This window comes from Amphibalanus amphitrite, unplaced genomic scaffold, assembly GCF_019059575.1.
Source record: "Amphibalanus amphitrite isolate SeventyFive unplaced genomic scaffold, NRLGWU_Aamphi_draft 000406F_arrow, whole genome shotgun sequence".
In the NCBI taxonomy this organism is placed as follows: domain Eukaryota; kingdom Metazoa; phylum Arthropoda; class Thecostraca; order Balanomorpha; family Balanidae; genus Amphibalanus; species Amphibalanus amphitrite.
Window position 1 is genome coordinate 31,199 of NW_024881900.1, and position 26,934 is coordinate 58,132.

The 26,934-nt window shown below is 51.6% G+C and overlaps 2 protein-coding genes across 4 annotated transcripts; one reads left to right on the forward strand and one right to left on the reverse strand.

The window, feature by feature from the left end:
- The first annotated feature begins 387 nt into the window (after positions 1-387).
- On the forward strand, positions 388-11,995 carry LOC122390726 (transmembrane protein 181-like). Its single transcript, XM_043383941.1, has 13 exons — positions 388-428; positions 2,501-3,042; positions 3,251-3,354; positions 3,756-3,920; positions 4,318-4,423; positions 4,660-4,813; positions 5,423-5,503; positions 7,524-7,623; positions 7,994-8,121; positions 8,351-8,497; positions 8,927-9,029; positions 9,431-9,658; positions 10,036-11,995. The coding sequence occupies exons 2-13, from the start codon at positions 2,906-2,908 to the stop codon at positions 10,170-10,172; spliced, it is 1,590 nt and encodes a 529-aa protein (XP_043239876.1). The 5' UTR covers positions 388-428; positions 2,501-2,905; the 3' UTR covers positions 10,173-11,995.
- On the reverse strand, positions 11,897-22,104 carry LOC122390724 (lysine-specific histone demethylase 1A-like). 3 transcript variants are annotated; one of them, XM_043383938.1, is made up of 17 exons: positions 21,872-22,104; positions 20,240-20,384; positions 19,746-19,923; positions 19,247-19,389; positions 18,794-18,955; positions 18,074-18,190; positions 17,579-17,755; positions 17,153-17,298; positions 16,890-16,980; positions 15,693-15,827; positions 15,456-15,529; positions 15,133-15,281; positions 14,645-14,794; positions 14,127-14,357; positions 13,634-13,794; positions 13,158-13,325; positions 11,897-12,900 (listed from the first exon to the last, which is right to left on the reverse strand). In XM_043383938.1, exons 2-17 carry the CDS (start codon positions 20,354-20,356, stop codon positions 12,757-12,759), a joined length of 2,343 nt encoding a protein of 780 aa, XP_043239873.1. In that variant the 5' UTR covers positions 20,357-20,384; positions 21,872-22,104; the 3' UTR covers positions 11,897-12,756. The 3 variants fall into 3 exon arrangements, with proteins under 3 accessions (XP_043239873.1, XP_043239874.1, XP_043239875.1); XM_043383939.1 differs by having other exon boundaries at positions 21,876-22,096; XM_043383940.1 differs by lacking the exon at positions 21,872-22,104 and adding an exon at positions 21,647-21,847.
- Positions 22,105-26,934: the final 4,830 nt, after the last annotated feature.

Below are 26,934 nucleotides of genomic sequence, written 5' to 3' on the forward strand. Positions count from 1 at the left end.
TTCCCACGGTCTGGCGGCCAGCTGGGTGGGGGCGGGGTGGGGAGTGGGGCGGCCGATTGCCAGCCGCTTCTCCACGGGCAGGTGCTGCCACCTGCGCAGTAGTTCCACTGGCGGCCGCCAGGCCCGTGCGGCAAGCGGGCAATGCGCGGTAGTTCCGCCAGCGGCCACCAGATGGATACCGCCGCGCGCGTCGTGTCTAACCTGACGAAGCTACAAAAAGTTAGATAACTTTAATAAGAGGGACGGTAAAGCCACAATTCCAACGCTGAATGTTGGGCAAAAGCAAAGGGATCCAACACAGCCATCTGTATTTACTGTATTTACCCTTTTCAGTCAGCGATAAGCCCCAGCAATCGCACCGCTGCAAAACTCGCAAGCTGTTCACCGTGCAGGGTATTGCATTATAAGCACCCACCGGCTCTTTCGACGTAAGTGTAATCGCTTAATAGGTAGGACGCAAAAAGTATGTGGGAAATGATAGGTAGGTGAAACAAAATACGAATTGGAATTAAGCATAACTCAAACTGCAAACATTCATTGAAAACAAATTAAAACGAACTGAGACCAAGGGAAATTTTGAAAGTCTTTGGTCGTCTTAAGACGTCTGATTTAAACTCTTTGCGGTATTTAGGCCCGCAAGTAAATACCTTTGGCAGGTTTTCAGTACATTAGCAAGTTTTCAGTACATTACCAAGTAGCAGGTGATACAGCAAGCTGGCAGGTACTTTGGCAAGTTCAACAAGTTTTTCGTGAATATCTAAGCTTCTAGACGTCCGATTAACACGGGACGAACACCAATCGATCCCAAATTTTCTCCCTCATACTTTGATTGCCAAAGCGACGCGGAGCGAGCCAAGATATCTTGTATACCATACCATATATGGTTAGGGCCTAGCTAGGGGTTATACCTAAAGTACCTGTTACCAGCATCTAACCAGATCATATTCATTATTGATTTATCTGCTATTCGTAGCTTGTTCGCGAGCGGTGGCCGAATTAGGCTACATATTGCTGGACATTGTTATTTATTCGGAAACGCGTCTTTCAGGCATCAAATACCAGCCAACTGTCATGTTGGATTTATATTCTATATAGGCATATTAGGTATTTATTGCATGCATGATTGAAATAATTTTAGTAAAAAAAGGTCGGTACTGTCCGTTGTTTGTTCATCATCAAAGCACATTGCAGCGTTGGAATACAGTATCGAGTTTATTTATTCAGCAATCTTAGTAATACCTAGTGTTCGCACTGATAGCCCTGCTTTTTATTGTTCTTTATCTTAGTTGTACTGTGTATAGGCACCGCTCTGACACATAACGATACGAATGTTTTAGGGACATTGAAAACAGGTTTTATTGTTGCCTTAATTGCTTGGTATTTACGAGTGCAATCATATCGAACGAGCGCGATACAGGACATTGTTTTTGTTGCAGCATAGTTGATGCGGATCCTTAGGTTGGTAGACACTAGACGGGGTGACCCCGCCGTATCGTATCGATCGATTCGCGGCAATATTCCGTTTGATTTTACTCATTTTGGTCGGCTATGTGAGTCGTTATGGAGAGAGACTGTTGGTACTTGGTGATTCGTAATACGGTTTCGCATCAAAAGGAACGATTCCGTCTATCATTTGTGTCTACTTTTGCCCTTTGTCTCCTTTCCTTCTCCTATTTACTAAAATTTACAACACAAATCTGTTATGCATGCATTACATCCCAACAAGTTGCATTCCACGCCCAATGTATCACACCATACTCATTACTCACCAAGGAGCAGGACGATGACCGTTGGCAGCGCGGACCGAGGTGACGTCACCATGTCGGCTGTATGACGTCACTCCACCGTCCGCCGCCCCTCCGCGAACGCCAGTGGCGCCGGCGGAGCTCCGTCTCCCTTTATACCCCGGGGTGATCACTGGGAGGCTGCACGGACCGTCTGTCGGGTGTGGCGCGGTGCCTTTTCAACCTCAGCTCCCTTGTCGCCCGACCAGCGTCAACGCAGACGGGGGCGGAGAGCACGACTGATACGTGACCCGGGAGTCGAGCTGTCAGGGGATCAGCTGAGTGGGGTGTGCCGGCTGGCAAATGCAATGAACTCAGCTCATGGTAGTAACGTTTGCTTAGTGAGTCAAATGATACCTATCGATCGCATGCTATGACGTTTCTTGATTCCTATATTGGTTTTAATTAGCGTTACATTTGCTCATGCCTGACCTGCTCATTGACGACCCACTGCAAAGCACGACGGAAACTTATGGGTGAGACGTGCGGTGCGCTCTTCTTTTCGGTATTTCCTAAGGACACAGTTTTGCTAGAACAGTGTCGGACTGGTGAAAACGCTCAGTCTTGGCTAGAATGTCTGCTGCTGGGTAAACGTAAATGTGCGCTGTGCAGTGTGCAGTGTGTAACTGTACTGTGCAGGCTAATTTTCACGGTACTTAATTAAGCATCTCTATCAATTGGTCCATTGTCGTCGATGATTTACCGTCCGCTGTCAGTAGGGCAATTGGGAAGCAATTGATGATCATATAAACTTTATTACTCGTGCAGCTGTGCACTGCATTCGCCAGTTTGCATGTCACGTCACCTGTCATCAAACCAGACACCGACTGCCAATTGTCCGACGGACAGTTTTGTTCTGAACAACAGAGCACCTACTCGCCGTGTAACTGATCAGTCCGCCGTTTATGCCGGTGTGCCTCGGGTGAGCCTAATGAGGCCGATAGTGGGTGGCCGCGGCTGGAATTGCCGCCGGCACGGGGCCGTCGGTGACGGCGGGGGCGACGCTGCGCGCGCAGCCGGCAGCGCTGCGTCGCTCTCCCCCGGATCGATGGACGCCCGTGACGCCGAGCCGAGCGGGCCGCTGCCGAGAACGACAGCCCTGAGAGGGGCAACAGAACACCATGGAGCAGGGGTTCTCGTTCCACGGCGAGGGCTCGGTGGGAGGAGGCCTGCGCGGCCTGCTGGGCCAGGTGGGCGACCTGTTCAGTCACTTCAGCCGTCACCTGGCGCCCGCCTACCACCACGACCGCTGTGAGAGGTGAGGCCGGGGCGCGGGGCTGGGCGCTGAGGGGAAACCGCTCGCAAATAGGGCATAGGGGTGCATGGTTGTTATTAGAGATGCTGGGAGAGATGGCTGTTATGCAGAGCATTCATGAGCTGCTTACGGTTATGAAGGATTGTAGGCTGCGAAATGGCTGCGAAAGGCCGCGTCAGCTGTTTGTGTAATAATTGACTGTTTATTTCAGATCGCTACAGATGCGCCTGTACACCATGCACAAACGGGAGTTTGTGCTGCTGTTCGCGGGCTTCTTCCTGTCTTTCTTCGTCATCATACTCATCGGGCTGGCAGGTAAGTCAGCCAAGTGTGTTCACTACGAAATAGGTAGACGGGCTCATTATCGGCCTCATGCAGTCGAACGGTGTGGGCTAGGCGGTGCAGGTATTATGCTCGACCTTTTTATTTTCCAGCGTAAACAATCCACAAATACCCTTGACTGTAGGGCTCCCGGCTCATTTATCGTTACATATTTGACAAATTTCGTCGAATTACTTTTTAGCGTCTTCCGTTTCTCTTCCCACCAGACGCTAACCATTCTCTCCCGCCAACCTACCCACGTCCCACCGGCCTCCCCCAGGACCCGCGGCGCCGGTGTGGCCATTTTCTGACCACCCCTGGCCGCGCTCAGGGACCGCCGCTCTGGTCATTCTCCCCTATTCCCTCACCCAACCGTCCCCACCGGCCGCCCCCAGGTCCCGCCGGTCTAGTCACCACCACGGTGAAGGCCTCGGAGCTGAAGACGCGCGGCCCCGGCTTCTCCATGGCCAGTGGACCGTTCGTCATCAAATCGCCGGGCGTCACCTCCTACGCCCAGCAGCTCTGGCTGAGCGCCACGGTCGTGGTCGGCGACGGCACAGGTATGGAAGCTGCGAGCGACCGTGACCGGTGATTGTGCTATTGAGTGTTAATGATCCATTGACCTGTCTTTCATCGATCAATGGTGCGATTCTGTGGATATTTTATGTGATATTTGTAGGTGTCAGGGTCAGGTGTGACTGTTGATGGATTTATTGGATATTGTCAAGTTCTGATATGGGTGAAGGGTGGATATGATTTGATTTATTTCGTGGTGTCAATGTCAATTAGTGAACATAACAGGTTTGTCATCTAAATGATGGAGTCTTGGCAACTTGTGTCTTTCAATCGTGCTCGAGTTAAATTGCGTGATTCGCTGGTTAATCTCTAACGAGCATAGTTCATACTCGATGCTGTGCTTTCATGCTCAGTATATCAATTCGCTTTTGCTTTTCTCAGCTGGTGAAACGTTCGATAAGCGGTTTACGATTGCCGTGGACGTCGAAGGTCTTTCGGAGGGCCGCGAAAAGCTCCAAGTCTTCAAGGAGGACCAACTTTTCAACAGGTACGCTCTTTGGCTTGGTTTGGGGAATGATATGGGATGCCATCTACTACCTACCTAAGCTTCCTTTTTATATTTTTTCACTTGATAAGTACGAACTTGTTTTTCAAATATCCACTTCTCAATATTGATAGTTTGGTACCCGTGTTGTCGTTAATGTCCGTAATCCCTGTTCATCAACCCTTTGATAGGTGTGTTTTTCCCGTGCAATCACCGTTCACCGTTTGTTACCCGGCCAGGAGCCGCCACCTGCACTGCCAAGAGTCGAGCTGCGCGCCCGTGACGCTGCTGCACCTGGCCTACCTGAGCTTCACCAACTACCTGTTGGTGCTGCGCTTCCACGGCCTGGAGGACATCGACCGCCGATACACCGTCAGCGACGTCCTCTTCGCGGTCAGAGAATAGCGCGGATGGGATGGTGTGAGAGTTAGAGTGAGCCACGGATGGGGTGTAGCGGCGGAACACCTTGAATTAAGGGGGGGGGGGGCACTGCCGACTTATGGTCCCATTCTTTCCATGTAACGCCCATAGGGCTAATGTTAAAATGCCAAAATCAAAGGGGGGTACGGTGCCCCGGTGCCCTCCCCGTCCCGCCGCCTATGCAGGTGGGGTGTAGTTGGGGGGGGGGGGGATGAGAGCTCGTATAAGCCTAATAACTCATATCCTCGCTTTGTTATTGTGACTTGCGAGGTTGTGAATTTTACGATAAAGCTGACAAGTTACCTTACGTTTTGCGCTAGGTTGCAACGAATAATCACTCGATTACTTATTTGTCGTCACTTGATTGCAATTCCGACTTAAACTGCGAATTAGTGCGTAGAATTCGGTGAGCACATGCTATCCTCGTCATTAGCGACACAAATATCACGGAATTTAACGATGACCTTTGCAGCTTCTGTAGGTAATTTGGAATTGTTACAACGAGTTTTAAATATGTGATGTCCGCTCTCCACTGTTCTACATGTTTACCTCCCTGACATCTGACACTCCCTCCATTTACAGTTTGAACGTTTTGAGGCAAACTTCACGCAGCTACAGCTCTGGTTCCGGTTCATATTCCTGATCGTCTCCTTTTCCGCCACGGTGAGTTACTGGCTGGGTAGATATGCTTGTTTGATACCGTTAATGGCGGCATTAATTATCCTAACTTCATTCTAACATTATGCACCGTGCTAAGTCGCTAGCAGACTTAAGAATAACATTTATTTATTCGATGTCATGGAACAACAGGCGAATTAACGCCCAGTAACAGTCCATAGCAGTTATACGTTCGGAGCAGTGTAAACATTGCCTTTAGTCTTTCGTCTCATACACATACAATCCCTCGATATACCAACCATATCTACCAGTATAACGCCTTATGGGGCGACTAACGGAACGAGCGAGAGGGTGGGCCTTGCACGTGCGAAATTTCGAGGGGGTACCTCCAACTGACTTGTGCACGGCACCCTACTAACCGGTCTCTAGCGATGTGCCAAATTTGAGCACAATCGGCCCAGCCGTTCTCGAGATCTGGAAGCGGCACCCTGCACGTGCGCACGTGCAAAATGGGTCCCAACTGACTTGTGCACGGCACCCTACTAACTGGTCCCTAACCGTGTACCAAATTTGAGCGCCTTCGGTCCAGCCGTTCTCGAGATCTGGAAACGACCCCTGCACGTGCGCACGTGCAGCAGCACCCCAACCCTAACACATGCAGATGAATTATGTGATGGAGACCTAACTGTGTACCGAGTTTCAATTCAATCGGCCCAGCCGTTGTGCCGTTATTGAGGTTGCAATTTTGGGGGTTCTTAAAAAATGTCCAACTTTACCACGCGCCACGTGCGGTGGTTGGCAAGAACGCATGGTGGCCATCACACCACAGAACTTTTACGTCCAAGTGACATTCAGTAAAGAAGACCGCTTGTCAATCGGATGTCCCGTTCCTAAGATATTAGCTTTTGAAGAGCGTCCCCACGGCCGGCCGGCCGGCCGGCCGGCCGGCCGCTCATACTCAGAAATTTCCGTTATTCTACGTAAGACTCCGCTCGCTTCGCTCGCTCCGTAATCATCCGTAATCACAGTCCATACAGTACATGCATAACACAATAAATACAGTACACATCCAGGACTCACATGTTTTGTATATGTCGTCTTACTTTAACCCGAACATCCCGCATTGAGTCGTGAAACAAATCCAAATCTGTTATCTCGAACATAAATTCATTTATGATAGTGGGTGCCCTAACAAAAAGCGAACCTTTCATAGCGTCGACCCGCTCAAATGGTACATTCATGACACCACGAGCTCCTTCAATCCTCCTTGTAATTCTTGCATAATATAACATGCTGATAACGCTGTGGATTATCAGGCGCGTGATGATCGATCGGTGATATTGCGTCTACGCCCCTCCGATTCAGGGACTTTTGATGCCTGAAGACGCGCAGGTTCCTCTTTCCTCTCTCCTACTGGCCGCCCGGCCCCATCCCGTGCTGGCTCGGGTTCACCACATAACGCTTCTCCCTCCCCCTATCCCCCAGTGCTGATTCGGGTTTACAGTCTGACCCTTCTCGCCGATTCTCTCCGATCTAGTTCTGGATAGGACAGTGCTGGTTGTAGGTCTCGCTGCGCCGCTCTCCGTACCTTTCCGACTCTGCGACTCCGACTGGTTCAGCCTACCGCATAACCGTCCTCCCACCCCCACCCCCACCCTCCCCTCAGTGCTGGTTCAGGTTACCGTATAACTCTCCTCCAAAACCCCACCCTCCCCCAGTGCTGGTTCGGGCTCTCGCTGTGCCGCTCTCCGTACAGGACTGGTTCAGCCTTCCGCATAACCGTCCTCCCACCCCCACCCCCAACCTCCCTCAGTGCTGGTTCAGGCTACCGCATAACCGTCCTCCCACCCCCACCCCCAACCTCCCTCAGTGCTGGTTCAGGCTACCGCATAACCGTCCTCCCACCCCCACCCCCAACCTCCCTCAGTGCTGGTTCAGGCTACCGCATAACCGTCCTCCCATCCCCGCCCTCCCCCCAGTGCTGGTTCGGGTTCTCGCTGCGCCGCTCTCCGTACAGGACTGGTTCAGCCTACCGCCTATAACTCTCCCCCCACCCTCTCCCCAGTGCTGGTTCGGGTTCTCGCTGCGCCGCTCTCCTTCCCAAGACTGGTCTCTGGAGCAACGCTGGACGGCCGCCCTACTGCCGCTTCTGGTGGCCCACAATAGTAAGTAACTCTGGTTCATGATAGCTCGTAACACGGGCTCATTATGCGTAACTCAGACTTAAATGGCACGAAACCTATTCTCGCAATACTATGTAGTATGTAACTTTCAGACTCACAACACTACCTTGACAGCTTGACAGCAGTTTTTTTAAAGCAACTAGCTTGGTAATGAGTTTTGTAGTCGCGTGATACGTGTGAACTTTAAGCATTATTAATTATATCGACTTTTATTTCGTCAGTTGAGTAACTGAGTTGTAACTAATTTAAGTTCGTGAGTCCTTGCTAATGACAGCTAATGACAGCAAAGGACACCAGCCGGCAGCCGCCAGCGAGGTCGCGTGACTCAGCTCGTGCCTGTTTGTCTCCGCAGACCCGTTTTTCCCGCTGATGTTCCTGTGCAGCTCGATCGTGCCTCGCGTGCTCGACTCGCTGCTACAGGTGACCATGTTCTGCGCTCTGCTGCTCTGCTGGATCTGCGTCCTGCACGGGCTCAGACAGGTCAGTGGGCTCAGCGTGGCTGGCCGATCAAACAGATAATCAAATCGAAAGCATCATATCAAATTGACGTGAACTGTTATTGACCAGGATATCTTCCCCAAGTAGCGTAGCCCCAGTGACGAGTGTTATTCACCAGTTACCTCACATCTCGTTGTCAGGTGCTTTTTTATTGTCCACAAAAGAAATGTGAGGTGTGTCAGTTCCTGATGCTCCCGAAATCTTTCCGCAGACGAGTCGCACCTGGCTGACGTTCTACGTGCCTAAGCTGGTGCTGGTCGGTCTGATGTGGTTGCTGTGCACAGTGCTGATCGCCTGGCGCGGCTACCACAGCCTGCGGGACCCGACGTTCACGGGCACTCAGCTGGGACCGCTACAGGTCAGTGCGGCCATCCAGAGCGGCGCCGCTCCACCGGTCACAGGGCGGGTCAGGCAGGAATGGCGCAGTGCTGACTTAGGAGCGTTAGGTTGGGTCTTCAAGTTGTAGAGTATGCAACGGCCCAATCGGGTCTTTAAAAGTATATATTACAGCATTACAAAGAAAGTCATATGTTGTACCCATGCATGTCCGTTTCCTTTGCATTTACGACGCTTTGTTATGCAATGTTTGTCGTGATGCACTTGCCAGGTGGGTGCACAAATGCCAAGTCGCACGTCAAGGAATGGGAGACTTAAACAACAAATGAATGAGAGAAATGTCTCAGTGAAAGCCAGTCACAGTTCGATAGATATCGAGCAGTGATAGTGGCGCCGATGAACGTTTAATTCATGGTCTGCTTGGTAACTAAAGGAAGGCGACCTTTCGCAGGGCGTGGACACCTTTTTCTACGTGCTGGGAGGCGTGTACCTGCTCTACGTGCTGATATTGATTCTGCGCGCCTACAGCGACCTCAGGGCGATGCCTTACCTCGGTCAGTGGACAGAGGGGGTATTGTGGTCCCGTGAAACACTTCTGAAATGTCGGATAGAACAGGTGCAGTGACAGGTTTGTTTGTTCAGCGGTTTGGTGCCAACTGGCAGTTTCATACAGACGATTTTATGGCTGGAAGCTCTGTTCGCGATGTTCCCGCGATATCAACAATCGTGAAGATTATTTGGTCAATAGAGACCTAGGCCTGGGACACTAGTACCGGGTGGCGAATTTGCCAGTCGCATAGACCATTTGATATGCCGCTTGTGTGCGTTACGTCCACATATACCTTGAAAACTCTGTTTTACGCTCATTTTTAACCCCCCCCCCCCTTACTTTATGCTGAGACCAACCTGCCTGGTGTGCGTGCGGCACTAACGTCCATGCCTTACCCGTCCACAGGAGTGCGTCTGAAGCTGGCCACCCTGTCGATGATTGTACTCGCCGTCGCCAGTCTGAGTCTGATGTCTCACCGTCTGCGCCAGTCCGGCCTCGGACTGAGCTTCTCGGCCGTGCTCAGCACGCCCTACACCACGTCCACCCAGTTCCTGGCCATGTACGGCCTGGTCAACAGCTTCGTGCTGTGCATGGCCTGGGTGTTCTCACCGCCGACCTCGGACCGACCCGGAGGTGAGCGGTCCGACGTGACACCTATAAGACACCGATACCGATAAGAATGAGCGGTGTGGAAATGGAGGCTGGAACGAGGCCCAGGTGCCGTGCTACTGGGGTACCTGCCGGAGCCTCAGCCATGGGCTATAAACATCTTAAAATTCTTCTACATGTGCCCAAGAGCCAAGCTTATATAATATGTATTATGAGGATGACAAAGTTCAGTAAACTGTTACATCGGGATACGGACACGAAATGATTTACAGGTGACTGTAAGTGATAGGCGGTAGGTGGTTGACTGACCGTGACAGATTTTGACTAACGACGCTGTACAATCTGTAATTGACTTGGTAGATCGGTACCTGCGTCTAACCTCGCCCCTCGACTGCCCTCAGGCGACTCACGTGTGGTGAAGGATAACCCGGCGTTCTCGATGATCAACGACTCTGACGAGGACGTCATTTACGGCGAGGAGGAGGAGAGCCGACGGCCGCTGCACCGCAACAAGCCAGACGACGACGACAGCGACTGAGCGGCGTCCTTTGGGTAGAGGATAGCGACTACTAAGGGGCGGGGAGTGTCATCAATGACGACAGCGAATGATAGGAGAAGAGCGTCCGTCGGGCAAAGGGCGGCAACTGATGAGCGTTCCTTTGGCAGAGAACAGTGTTTGAGGAGAGATAGCTGATACGGCTACCATGGTCTCACGTGCATAACTCGCACAACGGGTAACCTGCAGGTCATGTCATGATAGACAAGATTCCAGACGGAATATACCGAAATTGTCATACATGACAGGGTCCGGGGTGATTCTCATTGATTTTGTTAATTTGAAAAACTTACGTCTATCGGGCCAGCCTAATCCTTTATTGACTTCCCCTAGCAAGTGAATGTGAAGCGCTGGCAAAAGTACGGTCTGGGCCGTCAACAAAGGGTTTGGTGAATGTAATAGGGATGGCCAAGTGCCAGCGGCGCTCGCCTCCTCCCCCAGTCTCCATCGATGCAGGGGAGTACCGGCTGACCGTCGGGCCCACTTCCTCTCACCACCCAGAGAAGGTCGGATCGACTCTCCGACCGAGCACGGCTTTATGAATGAAAGCCGTGCTCTGTGCAACCGAACCGGAAGGTCTCGCAGCTGATCTCGATCTAACTATCTTCGTATATGTATGAGTGCGTCGCGGAGCGGAGGTTCGGTGTTACGTTACAAATCCATCTCGTGCTGAACGCTTACCGCTTCTCCGCTCAAAGAGAGCATTTATTTTCCTACGGAGCGTCGCTGGTGTACCGAGCTACTTGTCTGTTGTCCATTGTATGCGTTTGTGGTCGATGTATGCCACGCGGGCGCTGTAAATAACCTGTGTTGGTGTGCTTTGTCAGTATATCCGATGAATCTTATGCCATGATCTCATTCAGTATATATCCGTACATGTAACTTGTCAATTTATCGAGCTTGTTATGTATCGAATGTATGACAGTCTTGTGAACTGTAGGTACTTTTATTCCTCACCTATGCCTCATGCGCCATGAATTTTGCTCTCATCCTGTCTTCCTCGCATGTCTCCTGGCAGCAGAGCGATTTGATTATGATCATCTCCCACCACATTGCCTTCTCACAGCGCGCCTGTCTGAAAGGCAGACTCGCTCTCCACCTGTTGTGATTGTGTCTGAGCTCGCCCCTGCTCAGTCCCTCCCTCGGGCGACCCGCCGACGGAGCTCAGCCCGCCGCACATTCCATGCATGAGTCACTAAGCACTAGAGACGTGCCCCGCCCGCCGTCTGCCTCCCATTCCTCTGCGTAACACCACCTGTCCGGACAGGGGCGTTTCCCTGCCCTATTCTGTCCAAATGGCCATCTGTCTGCCCCGGCCCGACCGCCGCAGCCACGTACGCAGCCCGTTCTGGGTCAGCAGGGAGTAAAAACTGTGAATAAAAACAGATCAGCTTGACTATTGATCTATGCATTCGTGGGATGCAGAGCAACGGGGTCGATTTCGGCAAGGCATCTACAATGAACCAAAAATCGAACTACAAGTATGTTTCATGGGCCTGTGCGGCGCAGCATTTGCTCTTATCTGCCAGTTCAGCATGTGGGATAAATCGGCTAACAGGAGCGTTCTACCCGAGCGGCGAAGTAGTGAAGGTGCCCGACTTCTGACAATATGACTGGGGGTTCGAGACCGAGAGCCGACGAAGAAGGTATGTTGACTCACTGTAGGGTGAAAAAAACTAGGAAAATGGCGCATCAAAATACGATTCTTACAAACTAATGTCTATTACATTCTAAGCGCGTTGACAAGTTTCAGAACATGCTCGCTCAGCAAACAGCTGATCGAGAAAATAAATACCGAACTTCAATTCAATCTATTGAACATTGCAGGTGAAGCGTGACTTGTGCGATTAGGCATGCATGATCCGTATGAAAATGACGCTCTCTATAACTACCATCCTACAAGCATACAAACACTAACGTACAAAATACCTACTACATTCGTTCGTCCACTCGAACACTTTTATACAAAATACCACCGTTATTAGTGGAGAGCGGAATTGCGTTTTCAAAAACACTAGCAGCAGCAAAAGGCTGTCACAAACTATAGCGGAAAGCAAGCTGCAACTCTGCGCGACTCCCCTCTCACGCTCAACTTGCACATCATCAGCACACGAGTGCTGACGGGAGATCAATTATTATGGGCTGCCCACTTTTGGCTGACGCAGTCAGCTCAGGCTCCGTCTCTGTCCACGCGATGTTGTACACGCCATACAGACGCAGAAGAGGAATGGCAAGAGGCGAGGAAATCCCCTCAAAAGCACAGCGGACACATGTTTGCATATTTAACTTACAATTACAATCGCATCGAGGAACAATCATCAGCCGGCTCAAGCAACGTCGCAAAACTCTTCTCTATGGCCTTAGCGGGCCATCCAGTGAGGTCTGCTAGCTCACACAACCTACACCGACACAACACAGGCTCCTTAACAGGTCCAGTCTGTCCTTCCGTCCGTCCACCGTCACAGGCGTGTAAGTTGTAGCGCCGGACACCATGTTTTCTCCCCCACACACTCTGTGGCGGTGCGGACGGCTCCACCGGAACGACCTCACCCTCCACAGCGTCCGCTCAGCTGCGCGGTCCGTAGGACGGTCCGAGGAAGTTGTCGGCGATGCGGCCCGCCTCCCGCAGTCCACTGAACATGGCGCCGTGCACCGTGGCGGGGTAGTTACGCACCGTGTGCTCGCCGGCAAAGTACAGACGAGGCTTGGCCTGCGGAAAGGATAAACGGTGTCAACTGTCAGTGAAACTACAATACATTGAGAGTGAAAGAGCACACTACCGTACGTTATAGACATGAATACGCGCCACATAGCGGGACATAAATGCTTCGAGCACACTGTTGGACGTGAGCACATGACTGAACGTGAATACTGAGCACATGGCTCAGTGATTAGCACGTCTGAGCACACACGATGCTGGAAGAGACAAAAAGCTAGCTGGTGCACAACCGTGGTCTCCGTCCTCACCTGGGTGTCGCCGTTCTGTTGCTGCGGCTGCTGCTGCTGCTGGGCTGACAGCGAGACGGGCGCCGACATGACGTCGTAGTCGTTACCCGAGCTGCCGGTGGCCACGAACGAGTAGGAGCCGCGCGACCACGGGTCGGCGCGCCACCGCGTCACTATCGTCTCCTTGGGCTGGCGAAACAGCGGGAGGCACGGTCACGACGGGAGGCACGGTCACAGCCACGGCAAGGATATGACCGCTAACAGGTAGGACGGTCATATCAGCTCATACGATCGCATATAACAGGGTGGAATCCAATGATGGCCCGAAGAACCGCGTGTATGCGTTCGTGCGACAATCCGATGGCAGCTGCAACAGTGTCGTTAGTACATCATGTAGTGATATGCGGAAAATATGGCGATGGGTTCTGTAACTGTTCGTGTGGTGTTCATTTGCCAATAAGCGGTATTGAGTTACCCTATCAAGGGCCGGCACCTACCCTGGGTACGCCGCTGGAGCCGAAGATTCCTTTCAGCACGGCGATGCACCGCCCGACGATCACGGCGTCTGTGACCGTCTCCATAATGGCCGCCGCCTCTCCGGCCACCAGGGCCAGCAGCACCGGGGCCTTGTACAGACTCCAGAACAGGAACAGCTCCCCTGCGCAACAAGTGAACAGTCCTAAAGCAGAGCACAGCAGCCACGACACCTTGTAGACTCCAGAACACCAGCAGCTATCATGCAGGACAGAGGCACAGTCACCATGACTACGGTGCAACGCATCAGCAAAACAGTTTCCACAGTCTGAATCTCTCGCTTCCTAAAAATGCGAAAATGTGCACGAAATTATTGGGGAAGCTCGTCATACGGTAAACTAATACAATGCCATATGTATGTACTAGTATTGAGTAAAAAATTAAAGCCTGAGCTATACCACTCCTCATGAGCCGTCAAGCGCCCAGAGCCCGGTCGCCCTCCACGCAGTTACTGACCTCGGCTGGTGGTTGTGCTGCCCACGTGGCCGAACAGGTTCGAGTTCGGATCCCAGAACATGCGGTCGAAGCACAGCACCACCTTGTTCAGGTTGCCGAAGCCCAGTCGGTCGATGACGGCGTGCTTCCACTCTGGTAGCGGCGGCTCGAAGCGGGGACAGTTGACGCCGCCGCCGGCCGCCAAAGAGTGCTTCAGCACGCCAAGCGGCAGGGTGCACAGCACCGCGTCAGCTGGAAACGGAACGGGAGCATACGGAGCAAGACGTGGTGTGAAAGGCGTCACGGATTTAAATACAGCCAAGCTAATAACTTCGTCACTACCAAGGCAGTCACTACAACAGACAGCAGGGCTACATGCATAGATAAAAGGCCTGAGTCATTTCCATTCCGCATTCCATTTTCTTAGGGTCAAATTTACAACTGTGACTGATCAAAGTTACACCCTGAACCTTATCGGCCTCAGGCTCCCTCACACACACACACCAACTCCGCCCCGCCCGTCCGACAATCCACCTCACCCTCCAAGGTGGCCGCGACGTTGGTGCGCGGGTCGGTGGTCTCGACCCGCACACCGCTCTGGTCGTGACTGATCTTGGTGACGGCTGTGCTCAGTCGGATGTCCAGGCCCTCGGCCATCGCCACCGGCACGCACGAGTAGCCGTTACGGACTGAGACAGGGGAGGGGAAACGAACGGGGGAACGGTCAAGCGACGGCAGGTGATACGGCTAAATATAAAAAGGCTGAGTCACAGCAGCGGCTCAGAAGATTCAGAAAACTCCGAGGCGACCCAAGAATCGAAGGCTCTAGAGATCTCAAAAAAGCTGTGCGAATAAAACAGACAGCAGCTGCATGGTAACAAACCCTCGACACATCATAGTTCCCTGTACCTACCTTAGCAAACGTCAACGGGCAGCGTTCTCACTCTCCCTGGCTTGCACATTTCCTATCTCACCCACCAGACACCTACGCAATCTACCCTCTACCCCGTCCCTCCCCATTTCTCACCAGTCAGGTGGCTGCCGGTGAATACAAAGTCGTCATCCTGGTCCCAGTGTTTCAGCGACAGGTTCGACAGCGGCGTGGCGTTGGCAAACTCCAGGTTGGCAAAGTGCCAGTCCAGGATCTGACGGTCCCGAGACGACAGGTACACGTCGCTACGGATGACAGGGGAGGGATTAGTCAGCACTTCGTAATGTAATGCCAAACTGGAGATGGAACCAGTCCCTACTAGGGCAGTAAATTGTGTTGACCGAGGGGTTGGACATCCAGCAAAGCTGGCAATCCGTGTCAGCTCTCTGCTCCGGTTGATTTCCTCGATGGTTGCTCACCTGGGCGGGGAGGCTTCCAGTTCGTGCAGCTTCTCTTCGATCTCCTTCTGCTGTTCATGGAGCGAATCCCATTCCTAAAACAAACGAATGTTGTCATTAGACAAGAAACGCACGACACCTACGTAGTACGTAATTTCGCTGATGTGAGGCCATAAGAAACATATTGAATTTTGTCGTCCTCAAACATCAAGACATAGCTAGTCGTCCAAAAAAGGCATTAAAAATGCAGTGCGTTACCTTCAGCGCGCTGCTGAGGTCGTAGCGTTTGGTGCGAATCACAAACTCCTGCGTGATGTCCTTGCCCGTCTTCTCCTCTGTGAGTTTCTTGTGCTGGTGGTGCAGCTGGCGGATCCGGTCCCCGAGCTCCGACAGCTGGTCCAACGGGGCACAGAGGTCAGTATCCGGGTTATGGGAGTGGGCCGCGACATAAAACAGCGGGTGACCAGCTTACGGGGAAATGGGGGACTTAACGAAAAGTCAAACGGCAAGGACAACACTGAAAAGCGGTTAAAAGTGTGTGCTTAAGGTGGTATTAGCGGCTAGCGATAAGTGTTAACTGAGAACCATTACCTGCAATCTGCAGAGATAGCAATAATTGGCAAAACTAAGAGGCACTTTTTCTCACAGTGGCAGTGTTCAAAAGCGTATATCCGGGCCTTTTATCAAACGCTCTATAGTGATTTAGCGATACCACCAGTAAAACGCCTTTTGGGCGAAGAACGAGCGAGCGAGATAGTGAGCCCTGCACGACGTGCGCAAGGGCGAGAGGGTACTTCCAACGGGCTTGTGCAAAGCACCCTTCTAACCGGTCGCTAGCGGTGTGCCAAATTTGAACGCAATCGGCCCAGCCGTTCCTGAGATTTCGAAGCGGCATTCTGCACGTGCGCACGTGCAAGCGGGGTCCAAACTGACTTTTGTACGGCACCCTACTAACTGGTCCCCAGCCGTGTACCAAATTTGAGCGCAATCGGCCCAGCCGTTCTCGAGATCTGGGAGCGCCCCCTGCACGTGCGCACGTGCTGTAGCACCCCAACCTTAACACATGCAGATGAATTATCTGATGGAGACCTAACTGTGTACAGAGTTTCAATTCAATCAGCCCAACCGTTGTGCCGTTATTGAGGTTGCAATTTTGGGGGTTCTTAAAAAACCAACTTTACCACGCGCCACGTGCGGTGGTTGGCAAGTACGCATGGTGGCCATCACACCACAGAACTTTTACGTCCAAGTGACATTCAGTAGACCGCTTGTCAATCGGATGTCCCGTTCCTAAGATATTAGCTTTTGAAGAGCGTCCCCACGGCCGGCCGGCCGGCCGCTCATACTCAGGATTTTCCCTTAATTCAGTATGAACTCGCTCGCTCGCTCGCTCGTAATAAAAATATATTTTGCAGCGTAGAGTAGGCCCACTTCAGATAGCGCAGCCCAACTCACCCTGTGTAAGTTTGCCTTCAGTTTCTCCTGAAGTGAGATGATGAGCTTGAAATGAGCCAGCTGCTTGTCCTTGACTGCTTTCTCCTGCAGCCTGCGATGAGAGGGGAAGCTCGGATTAGCTCGCGGGAAAAACAACTATCACTGGCAGCTGAGGGAATGTTGTCTTACTTACAGACATTGATTAAACAAAATAAACTTGCAAAGAATATGTCAAATCCAGAATACCCAGGGAAGCGACAGTTCTTCTCCGTTAATGGACCTACTTGATGACCCAGTCGAGGGCCTCGCCGAGGGAGAGGGCCCGGTTGCCGACGTAGTTGAAGTCGAGCTGGTGTGAGATGTAGCTGGTGGCCTCCAGCAGCCGGTTGAACTCGCGCTCCACCATCTCGTCCTTGTCCTTGGGCACCTCCTGTAACCAATCAGAAGTGAGCAGGAGCGTCGACAAACACGGGTATCACTGCGTGACTGTACAAGCTGTACCGGTTGTTGCGATGTTATAATGATAAGGACTGCAACTGAGCTATATTCGGTTATAGCCTGCAGTTTTTTTATAATCGATCTCCAAAACAGAAGAAACGTCTTCAGATAAAAATAGCAAACCGACAGCGACTGTTCTTACTTTGTGTGTTACAAGTTACTGCCTTCATTCCGTTCGCCCGATTCCCGATCAGCGAACGTTCGCGACTCACACTGCTTCCACTGCTCTCGTAGAGCGGACACTTTTGTTTGATCTTGTGCAGCTCCATGTTGATCTGTTTGGAGACGATGGCGATCGGGTTTCCGCCGAGTCCCGTAACCACCATGGCGCCCAGGTCGGCGATGTAGTTGCCCTTGCGGAAGGTGGCGATACGGCCTCCCACTCGCTCCTAAAGGGGACAGAGAAACGGGGCGTTGTGATGTCTAGCGAATGACGACTGGTGGAGTCTGGGAGTGACGGTCGGCAGATGACATTAGCGGAACATGTATACTTCAATGCGGATAACTGGGCAATCACCGATAGATGACGCACCACGTAAGCTCGTTACTCACAGATAGCAGTTAGCCCCGTTAAAAGGGCAATTAGTCCTATGGATAGTTGCATCCATGGCCCATGAATAGCACACGTTCGTGGTATGGGTAGCACAGTGTGCCCGCTAGACAACGCTTTTTTCTCTGAAGCTCCTACGTCCGCCTACGTCGCTCACCCTGGCCTCCAGCACGGTGACGTCCATTCCGAACTGCTGCAGCTGTCGGGCAGCGGTCAGGCCGGCGATACCGGCCCCGATCACCAGCACACGGCCGCGCTTCTCACTGGGTAGGGCCTGAAACAATCGGAGGGGGTTCAGACCGGGACCGGCCACCAGCACACGACCGCGCTTCTCACTGGGCAATGCCTGAAACACCAGGAATGGCATCTCGATCATCGATCCCACGACTGAAATCAACTGAAGGGAAGATGAGAACAAAGTCCGTTAGATGGATGCGCTGTATGAGGTTGGTGTCCGTCATTTACAAATGACGTCACCCAGACCCTATACCTTCTCCAACAACCCATAAATCGGCCAGCACACGTACGCAACCACCGATTCAAATGTAATCCCGATTGATGGCCACTTACAGCTATTAAACGAACAGCTTACCGAGAGACAAGCCTCATTAATGGCCGCACCTTTAGCGCAAGACACGGCTGTTGACATCCACTAGCAACAGGCAGAGTCGCAGACGTCTTGGGTACGGAACGTCACCGTCGCCAGGTATAGTACCGGTCCGTCAAACCCGTGCCCATTTCAATCGTCATATTTAACCATGTTTGAGTCATCACATCTGGGCTAGTTAAATCCGTCTGACCAGAACACCCAGACCCGTCTCACACGGAGTCGTCGGATCAGTTTCACCTCCCGTATGTCACATTTGTGTCGCCTCACCTGGACACGTTTGAAGATGCCGAAGTTGATGTAGCCCTGCCGGGCGAGGAAGGCGTGCGTGCGCTGTATGAGGTTGGTGTCGGTGTTGTACGGCGGTTCAATCTGCGCCAGTGCGCCCGAGTAGGTCAGTTCCTCCTTGGGACTCTCGATCCACAGCTGCAGCTGAAAACAGAGAGGGATGGTGTTAGAACTTAGAACCCAGGGTACACGGCATCAGACAGAGTGGAACGGGTACATTTGGCTTAAAATATTCCAGTACGCGCTATTCGATACAAATACTCGAAGTTCGCAATATCTTGGTAACTTACGAGTAACAAGTGTTTCTGCTGAAAAGTTGTATGGATGATGACAGGACGCCATAGTGTTGAGCAAAGTATGTGGTTGTCATTTTTCAACCAATCTAATAACGCCAGTCTTCAAGCCTCCCTCCTAACACAGCTCGCCGACACTCACCAGTCTGTTTCTGAGGTAGATGTAGAGTTTCTGCGTCTGCGGCGCACCGTTGGCGATGTCGGGCAGACAGCACGCCTCCAGCGATGTCAGCTTGTCGGACGGCATGCGGCTCTGGAAGGCGGCGCCCTCCAGACCGTGGAAACCTACAGGACGGAGACGGTGACAATCAGCGGCGTGCAGCATCTCACGGGCATAGACTTGGCATGCCATTCACTTCACATAAAATCCAACCACGTCGGCTTTTTCATATTCGCACATCACGCATTTGACGAATAACACAAGAGGATGACGAGTCATTCATACGTCAGAGCTGTAATAGAGCCTTCGGGCAAACCGACAGATATTTACGACGACTTATCCAGAAACCTGGCAATGCTTATTCCATTGAAACAGAATACCGTCAATAAACCCAGTACACTGGTCGCTGCTGGAGCAGAACAGTGCGCTCTGTCAGCCCCCTCTCCCCCACTGACCAGCTCTCCAGCCTCGTCTCACTGACCTGTGGCGGCAGCCAGGTCATCCTGCTCCGAGTCTGGCTCGTCCTCTCGCTCAGACTTGGCCGAGGGCGTGTCCTGCCCGCCGCGTCCCCCGGCCACACCGCCACCACCCTCCGTGGGCCGACTGACGCTGTCGCGGCTCTCGGAGCCCGAGTCCGTCTCTAGGGGGTCGTCCAGCTCCTGGAAACAGCGGTAGGACGGCCGTAAGGTGTGGCACAGAGAGTGTCTGAGGCATAATTCACTGTCAGAAAAGGAACTGTGTTTTAAACGAGTCTTGGAACAAAAGTTTATAACACTAACTTCACATGACACATCCATTGAAGAAAAAGGAAGGGACACAGCCGGAAAACATGTTTAAAGGAAATGCAAGTGCACAGTGCAAGTGAGACAACTTATATACCACAAACAGTAAGAGCAGTAACACAACATATTCAGCAGCAGCATTAGAGGCACATTTAACACAGCAGAGGAGTTAGGACATTTCTAGTCATCTCACCTTTGTTCGCCTCGCCTTGATGGCCTTCTGTCCATCCTGCTCAGCCGCCTCCCGTTTGCGGGCGCTCTGACGCTCGGGAATCGGCGCCTCGCCAGCCGTCTTGGCCGGCTTCTCCATCACCGCTGCAGCTCAGGACAATCTAAAACTGGACAATGCATCAAATGTTTATCTACAATGACACAAACTTTTATATGCAGACCACAAGAAACATTTAAGAAAATCAAAATGGATAATCTGACCTGATTGATAACCTTTTGAAAGCTGCTTTATCAATTGAATAATAAACAAGTTTAATACCTGCCTAAGAAAACCAGCTGAAAATTACTGAGCTCCCATAAGCTACACAATGGACTACCTATCACAGTTTTTGGCATTTATCAGCAAATAAATTACTGTTCATCATGCTGCTAGTACTAATGTTAACATGTCATTGAAAGCAGGATTTAATAATGAATAGTGCATACTTTGAATGACTGCAAGTAATGAAAAATATATTTAATGTTGTCTGTGTGGGCCACATCCTTATTCAGCAGGAGTGGATTAATAATGGAATGTGTCTTGGGACAAAATTGCAGCAGTAGCACAGTCCAAAGTTCTGTGTGGATCTGCCATTGACTCTGGATGCATTATGCAATGCAGTGGACTAGTGGAGTGCTAGAATGTGGCCCTTTGCGGTAATGTGGGTGCCCATTGCCATGAGGAACGTCACACTGGTGCTTAAGATACCTACCAAAGTATGCATCTACTCTACCTATCAGACACAGCCAAGAGTGGGGCTAGCTGATCAATGATCCAGTTCTTGAACTTTGACAAACTTTCAGTTTGCAGTTTTGTGCCTACTAAGGTATTTCATCATGGTGCAGTTAGGACTTTTCTGGTGCAGATTTACACTCTGGTTTATGTGGGCTGAAGCAGGATGCACCATATTGTTATAGCAGACCATTCTTTCCCTTTTCCCTTTTGCCCTCCATATCATGGAGGCCAACTTACAATATAACTGCAATAAAGTAGAGTATAAATGTAACCCGTGCAGCTCCATGCTGGACCTTGATATACTCATCAGAAAGGGCCATAATGCAAAGAGTGGCAGGGAGTCAATAAGCCACATTGACGACAAGCAAAGATAACAGGCCCACACAAGAGGACGGAAATTGTGCAAGAGAACATAATATTTCACACTGAATTGGCATTCAGAGGTCCCTGCTAACTCTGTGATGCATGATAATCTGCAGAACTGCACCAGTGCCCAAGCTCAGTGTGTCACTACACAGGGCCCAAGCCACCAACCACTCCCCAACATGCCGAAGCACAGCCATATAGCATTATACAATATACTGTAATTACAATTTGCACCTCACTGCACATATTCTTACAGAAAACCACAAGCAAATACAAAAGAGATCTTACTGCATGTTACATATCAACTTTTCAGTTTGAATCTAAGGCAAGTTTTTTATTTCAAAGCTACAGAACTAGCACTTTCACCAAATTTTTATCTTGTAGCAAGACAAAAGGATGCATCATCAAAAATAATGCATGAATATTCGAGCTAGTGTTACAGCCTTTGTCTCGTACACAAAACCACAAAATATCAATCAACAATGACCCAAGGCCTCAATTAACGGTATATACCTACTCAGCCGATAAACGTAAATATCAACAAAGCAGCCGGCAACCACCCATGCCATTTGCAGCCGTGTTCAGCGCGCTCTTAACAATGAAAATCGAAACGCAGTGCAACTGATACGAAAATTTACACTCGCATCATAGAATGCTACTTTACCACGCAATTAACACGTCTGTATACTTAGCGAATTATTGACATTGACGTTCAGCGACAGATTCGCGGACCCCTAGGATTCCGCTGAAAATCCCTATATAGGGGTAACTTGGGGCGTAGAGTCGCGTGGTGCAATCCGTTAAACCCTACACCTAATAATTTTCCCGCTAGAGGGCAGCAAAGTTCCAGCGACAGATTCGCCGGACCCCTAGGATTCCGCTGAAAATCCCTACATAGGGGTAACTTGGGGCGTAGAGTCGCGTGGTGCAATCCGTTAAACCCTACACCTAATACTTTTCCCGCTAGAGGGCAGCAAAGTTCCAGCGACAGATTCGCCGGACCCCTAGGATTCCGCTGAAAATCCCTACATAGGGGTAACTTGGGGCGTAGAGTCGCGTGGTGCAATCCGTTAAACCCTACACCTAATACTTTTCCCGCTAGAGGGCAGCAAAGTTCCAGCGACAGATTCGCCGGACCCCTAGGATTCCGCTGAAAATCCCTACATAGGGGTAACTTGGGGCGTAGAGTCGCGTGGTGCAATCCGTTAAACCCTACACCTAATACTTTTCCCGCTAGAGGGCAGCAAAGTTCCAGCGACAGATTCGCCGGACCCCTAGGATTCCGCTGAAAATCCCTACATAGGGGTAACCTGGGGCGTAGAGTCGCGTGGTGCAATCCGTTAAACCCTACACCTAATACTTTTCCCGCTAGAGGGCAGCAAAGTTCCAGCGACAGATTCGCCGGACCCCTAGGATTCCGCTGAAAATCCCTATATAGGGGTAACTTGGGGCGTAGAGTCGCGTGGTGCAATCCGTTAAACCCTACACCTAATAATTTTCCCGCTAGAGGGCAGCAAAGTTCCAGCGACAGATTCGCCGGACCCCTAGGATTCCGCTGAAAATCCCTACATAGGGGTAACTTGGGGCGTAGAGTCGCGTGGTGCAATCCGTTAAACCCTACACCTAATACTTTTCCCGCTAGAGGGCAGCAAAGTTCCAGCGACAGATTCGCCGGACCCCTAGGATTCCGCTGAAAATCCCTACATAGGTGTAACTTGGGGCGTAGAGTCGCGTGGTGCAATCCGTTAAACCCTACACCTAATACTTTTCCCGCTAGAGGGCAGCAAAGTTCCAGCGACAGATTCGCCGGACCCCTAGGATTCCCCTGAAAATCCCTACATAGGGGTAACTTGGGGCGTAGAGTCGCGTGAAGCAATCCGTTAAACCCTACACCTAATACTTTTCCCGCTAGAGGGCAGCAAAGTTCCAGCGACAGATTCGCCGGACCCCTAGGATTCCGCTGAAAATCCCTACATAGGGGTAACCTGGGGCGTAGAGTCGCGTGGTGCAATCCGTTAAACCCTACACCTAATACTTTTCCCGCTAGAGGGCAGCAAAGTTCCAGCGACAGATTCGCCGGACCCCTAGGATTCCGCTGAAAATCCCTATATAGGGGTAACTTGGGGCGTAGAGTCGCGTGGTGCAATCCGTTAAACCCTACACCTAATAATTTTCCCGCTAGAGGGCAGCAAAGTTCCAGCGACAGATTCGCCGGACCCCTAGGATTCCGCTGAAAATCCCCACATAGGGGTAACTTGGGGCGTAGAGTCGCGTGGTGCAATCCGTTAAACCCTACACCTAATACTTTTCCCGCTAGAGGGCAGCAAAGTTCCAGCGACAGATTCGCCGGACCCCTAGGATTCCGCTGAAAATCCCTACATAGGTGTAACTTGGGGCGTAGAGTCGCGTGGTGCAATCCGTTAAACCCTACACCTAATACTTTTCCCGCTAGAGGGCAGCAAAGTTCCAGCGACAGATTCGCCGGACCCCTAGGATTCCGCTGAAAATCCCTACATAGGGGTAACCTGGGGCGTAGAGTCGCGTGGTGCAATCCGTTAAACCCTACACCTAATACTTTTCCCGCTAGAGGGCAGCAAAGTTCCAGCGACAGATTCGCCGGATTCCTAGGATTCCGCTGAAAATCCCTACATAGGGGTAACTTGGGGCGTAGAGTCGCGTGGTGCAATCCGTTAAACCCTACAACACCGAATACTTTTCCCGCTAGAGGGCAGCAAAGTTCCAGCGACAGATTCGCCGGACCCCTAGGATTCCGCTGAAAATCCCTACATAGGGGTAACTTGGGGAGTAGAGTCGCGTGGTGCAATCCGTTAAACCCTACACCGAATACTTTTCCCGCTAGAGGGCAGCAAAGTTCCAGCGACAGATTCGCCGGACCCCTAGGATTCCGCTGAAAATCCCTATATAGGGGTAACTTGGGGCGTAGAGTCGCGTGGTGCAATCCGTTAAACCCTACACCTAATACTTTTCCCGCTAGAGGGCAGCAAAGTTCCAGCGACAGATTCGCCGGACCCCTAGGATTCCGCTGAAAATCCCTACATAGGGGTAACCTGGGGCGTAGAGTCGCGTGGTGCAATACGTTAAACCCTACACCTAATACTTTTCCCGCTAGAGGGCAGCAAAGTTCCAGCGACAGATTCGCCGGACCCCTAGGATTCCGCTGAAAATCCCTACATAGGGGTAACTTGGGGCGTAGAGTCGCGTGGTGCAATCCGTTAAACCCTACACCGAATACTTTTCCCGCTAGAGGGCAGCAAAGTTCCAGCGACAGATTCGCCGGACCCCTAGGATTCCGCTGAAAATCCCTATATAGGGGTAACTTGGGGCGTAGAGTCGCGTGGTGCAATCCGTTAAACCCTACACCGAATACTTTTCCCGCTAGAGGGCAGCAAAGTTCCAGCGACAGATTCGCCGGACCCCTAGGATTCCGCTGAAAATCCCTACAACTTGGGGCGTAGAGTCGCGCGGTGCACTCCGTTAAACCCTACACCTAATACTTTTCCCGCTAGAGGGCAGCAAAGTTCCAGCGACAGATTCGCCGGACCCCTAGGATTCCGCTGAAAATCTCTTCATAGGGGAACTTGGGGCGTAGAGTCGCGTGGTGCAATCCGTTAAACCCTACACCTAATACTTTTCCCGCTAGAGGGCAGCAAAGTTCCAGCGACAGATTCGCCGGACCCCTAGGATTCCGCTGAAAATCCGTACATAGGGGTAACTTGGGGCGTAGAGTCGCGTGGTGCAATCCGTTAAACCCTACACCTAATACTTTTCCCGCTAGAGGGCAGCAAAGTTCCAGCGACAGATTCGCCGGACCCCTAGGAATCCGCTGAAAATCCCTACATAGGGGTAACTTGGGGCGTAGAGTCGCGTGGTGCAATCCGTTAAACCCTACACCGAATACTTTTCCCGCTAGAGGGCAGCAAAGTTCCAGCGACAGATTCGCCGGACCCCTAGGAATCCGCTGAAAATCCCTACATAGGGGTAACTTGGGGCGTAGAGTCGCGTGGAGCAATCCGTTAAACCCTACACCTAATACTTTTCCCGCTAGGGGGCAGCAAAGTTCCAGCGACAGATTCGCCGGACCCCTAGGAATCCGTTGAAAATCCCTACATACGGGTAACTTGGGGTGTAGAGTCGCGTGGTGCAATCCGTTAAACCCTACACCTAATACTTTTCCCGCTAGGGGGCAGCAAAGTTCCAGCGACAGATTCGCCGGACCCCTAGGAATCCGCTGAAAAACCCTACATAGGGATAACTTGGGGCGTAGAGTCGCGTGGTGCAATCCGTTAAACCCTACATCTAATACTTTTCCCGCTAGAGGGCAGCAAAGTTCCAGCGACAGATTCGCTGGACCCCTAGGAATCCGCTGAAAATCCCTACATAGGGGTAACTTGGGGCGTAGAGTCGCGAGGAGCAATCCGTTAAACCCTAAACCTAATACTTTTCCCGCTAGGGGGCAGCAAAGTTCCAGCGACAGATTCGCCGGACCCCTAGGAATCCGCTTAAAATCCCTACATAGGGATAACTTGGGGCGTAGAGTCGCGTGGTGCAATCCGTTAAACCCTACACCTAATACTTTTCCCGCTAGAGGGCAGCAAAGTTCCAGCGACAGATTCGCCGGACCCCTAGGAATCCGCTGAAAATCCCTACATAGGGGTAACATGGGGCGTAGAGTCGCGTGGAGCAATCTTTTAAACCCTACACATAATACTTTTCCCGCTAGGGGGCAGCAAAGTTCCAGCGACAGATTCGCCGGACCCCTAGGAATCCGCTGAAAATCCCTACATAGGGGTAACTTGGGGCGTAGAGTCGCGTGGTGCAATCCGTTAAACCCTACACCTAATACTTTTCCCGCTAGAGGGCAGCAAAGTTCCAGCGACAGATTCGCCGGACCCCTAGGAATCCGCTGAAAATCCCTACATAGGGGTAACTTGGGGCGTACAGTCGCGTCGAGCAATCCGTTAAACCCTACACCTAATACTTTTCCCGCTAGGGGGCAACAAAGTTCCAGCGACAGATTCGCCGGACCCCTAGGAATCCGCTGAAAATCCCTATATAGGGGTAACTTGGGGCGTAGAGTCGCGTGGTGCAATCCGTTAAACCCTACACCTAATACTTTTCCCGCTAGAGGGCAGCAAAGTTCCAGCGACAGATTCGCCGGACCCCTAGGATTCCGCTGAAAATCCCTACATAGGGGTAACCTGGGGCGTAGAGTCGCGTGGTGCAATACGTTAAACCCTACACCTAATACTTTTCCCGCTAGAGGGCAGCAAAGTTCTAGCGACAGATTCGCCGGACCCCTAAGAATCCGCTGAAAATCCCTACATAGGGGCAACTTGGGGCGTAGAGTCGGTTGGTGCAATCCGTTAAACCCTACACCTTATACTTTTCCCGCTAGAAGGCAGCAAAGTTCCAGCGACAGATTCGCCGGACCCCTAGGAATCCGCTGAAAATCCCTACATACGGGTAACTTGGGGCGTAGAGTCGCGTGGTGCAATCCCTTAAACCCTACACCTAATACTTTTCCCGCTAGGGGGCAGCAAAGTTCCAGCGACAGA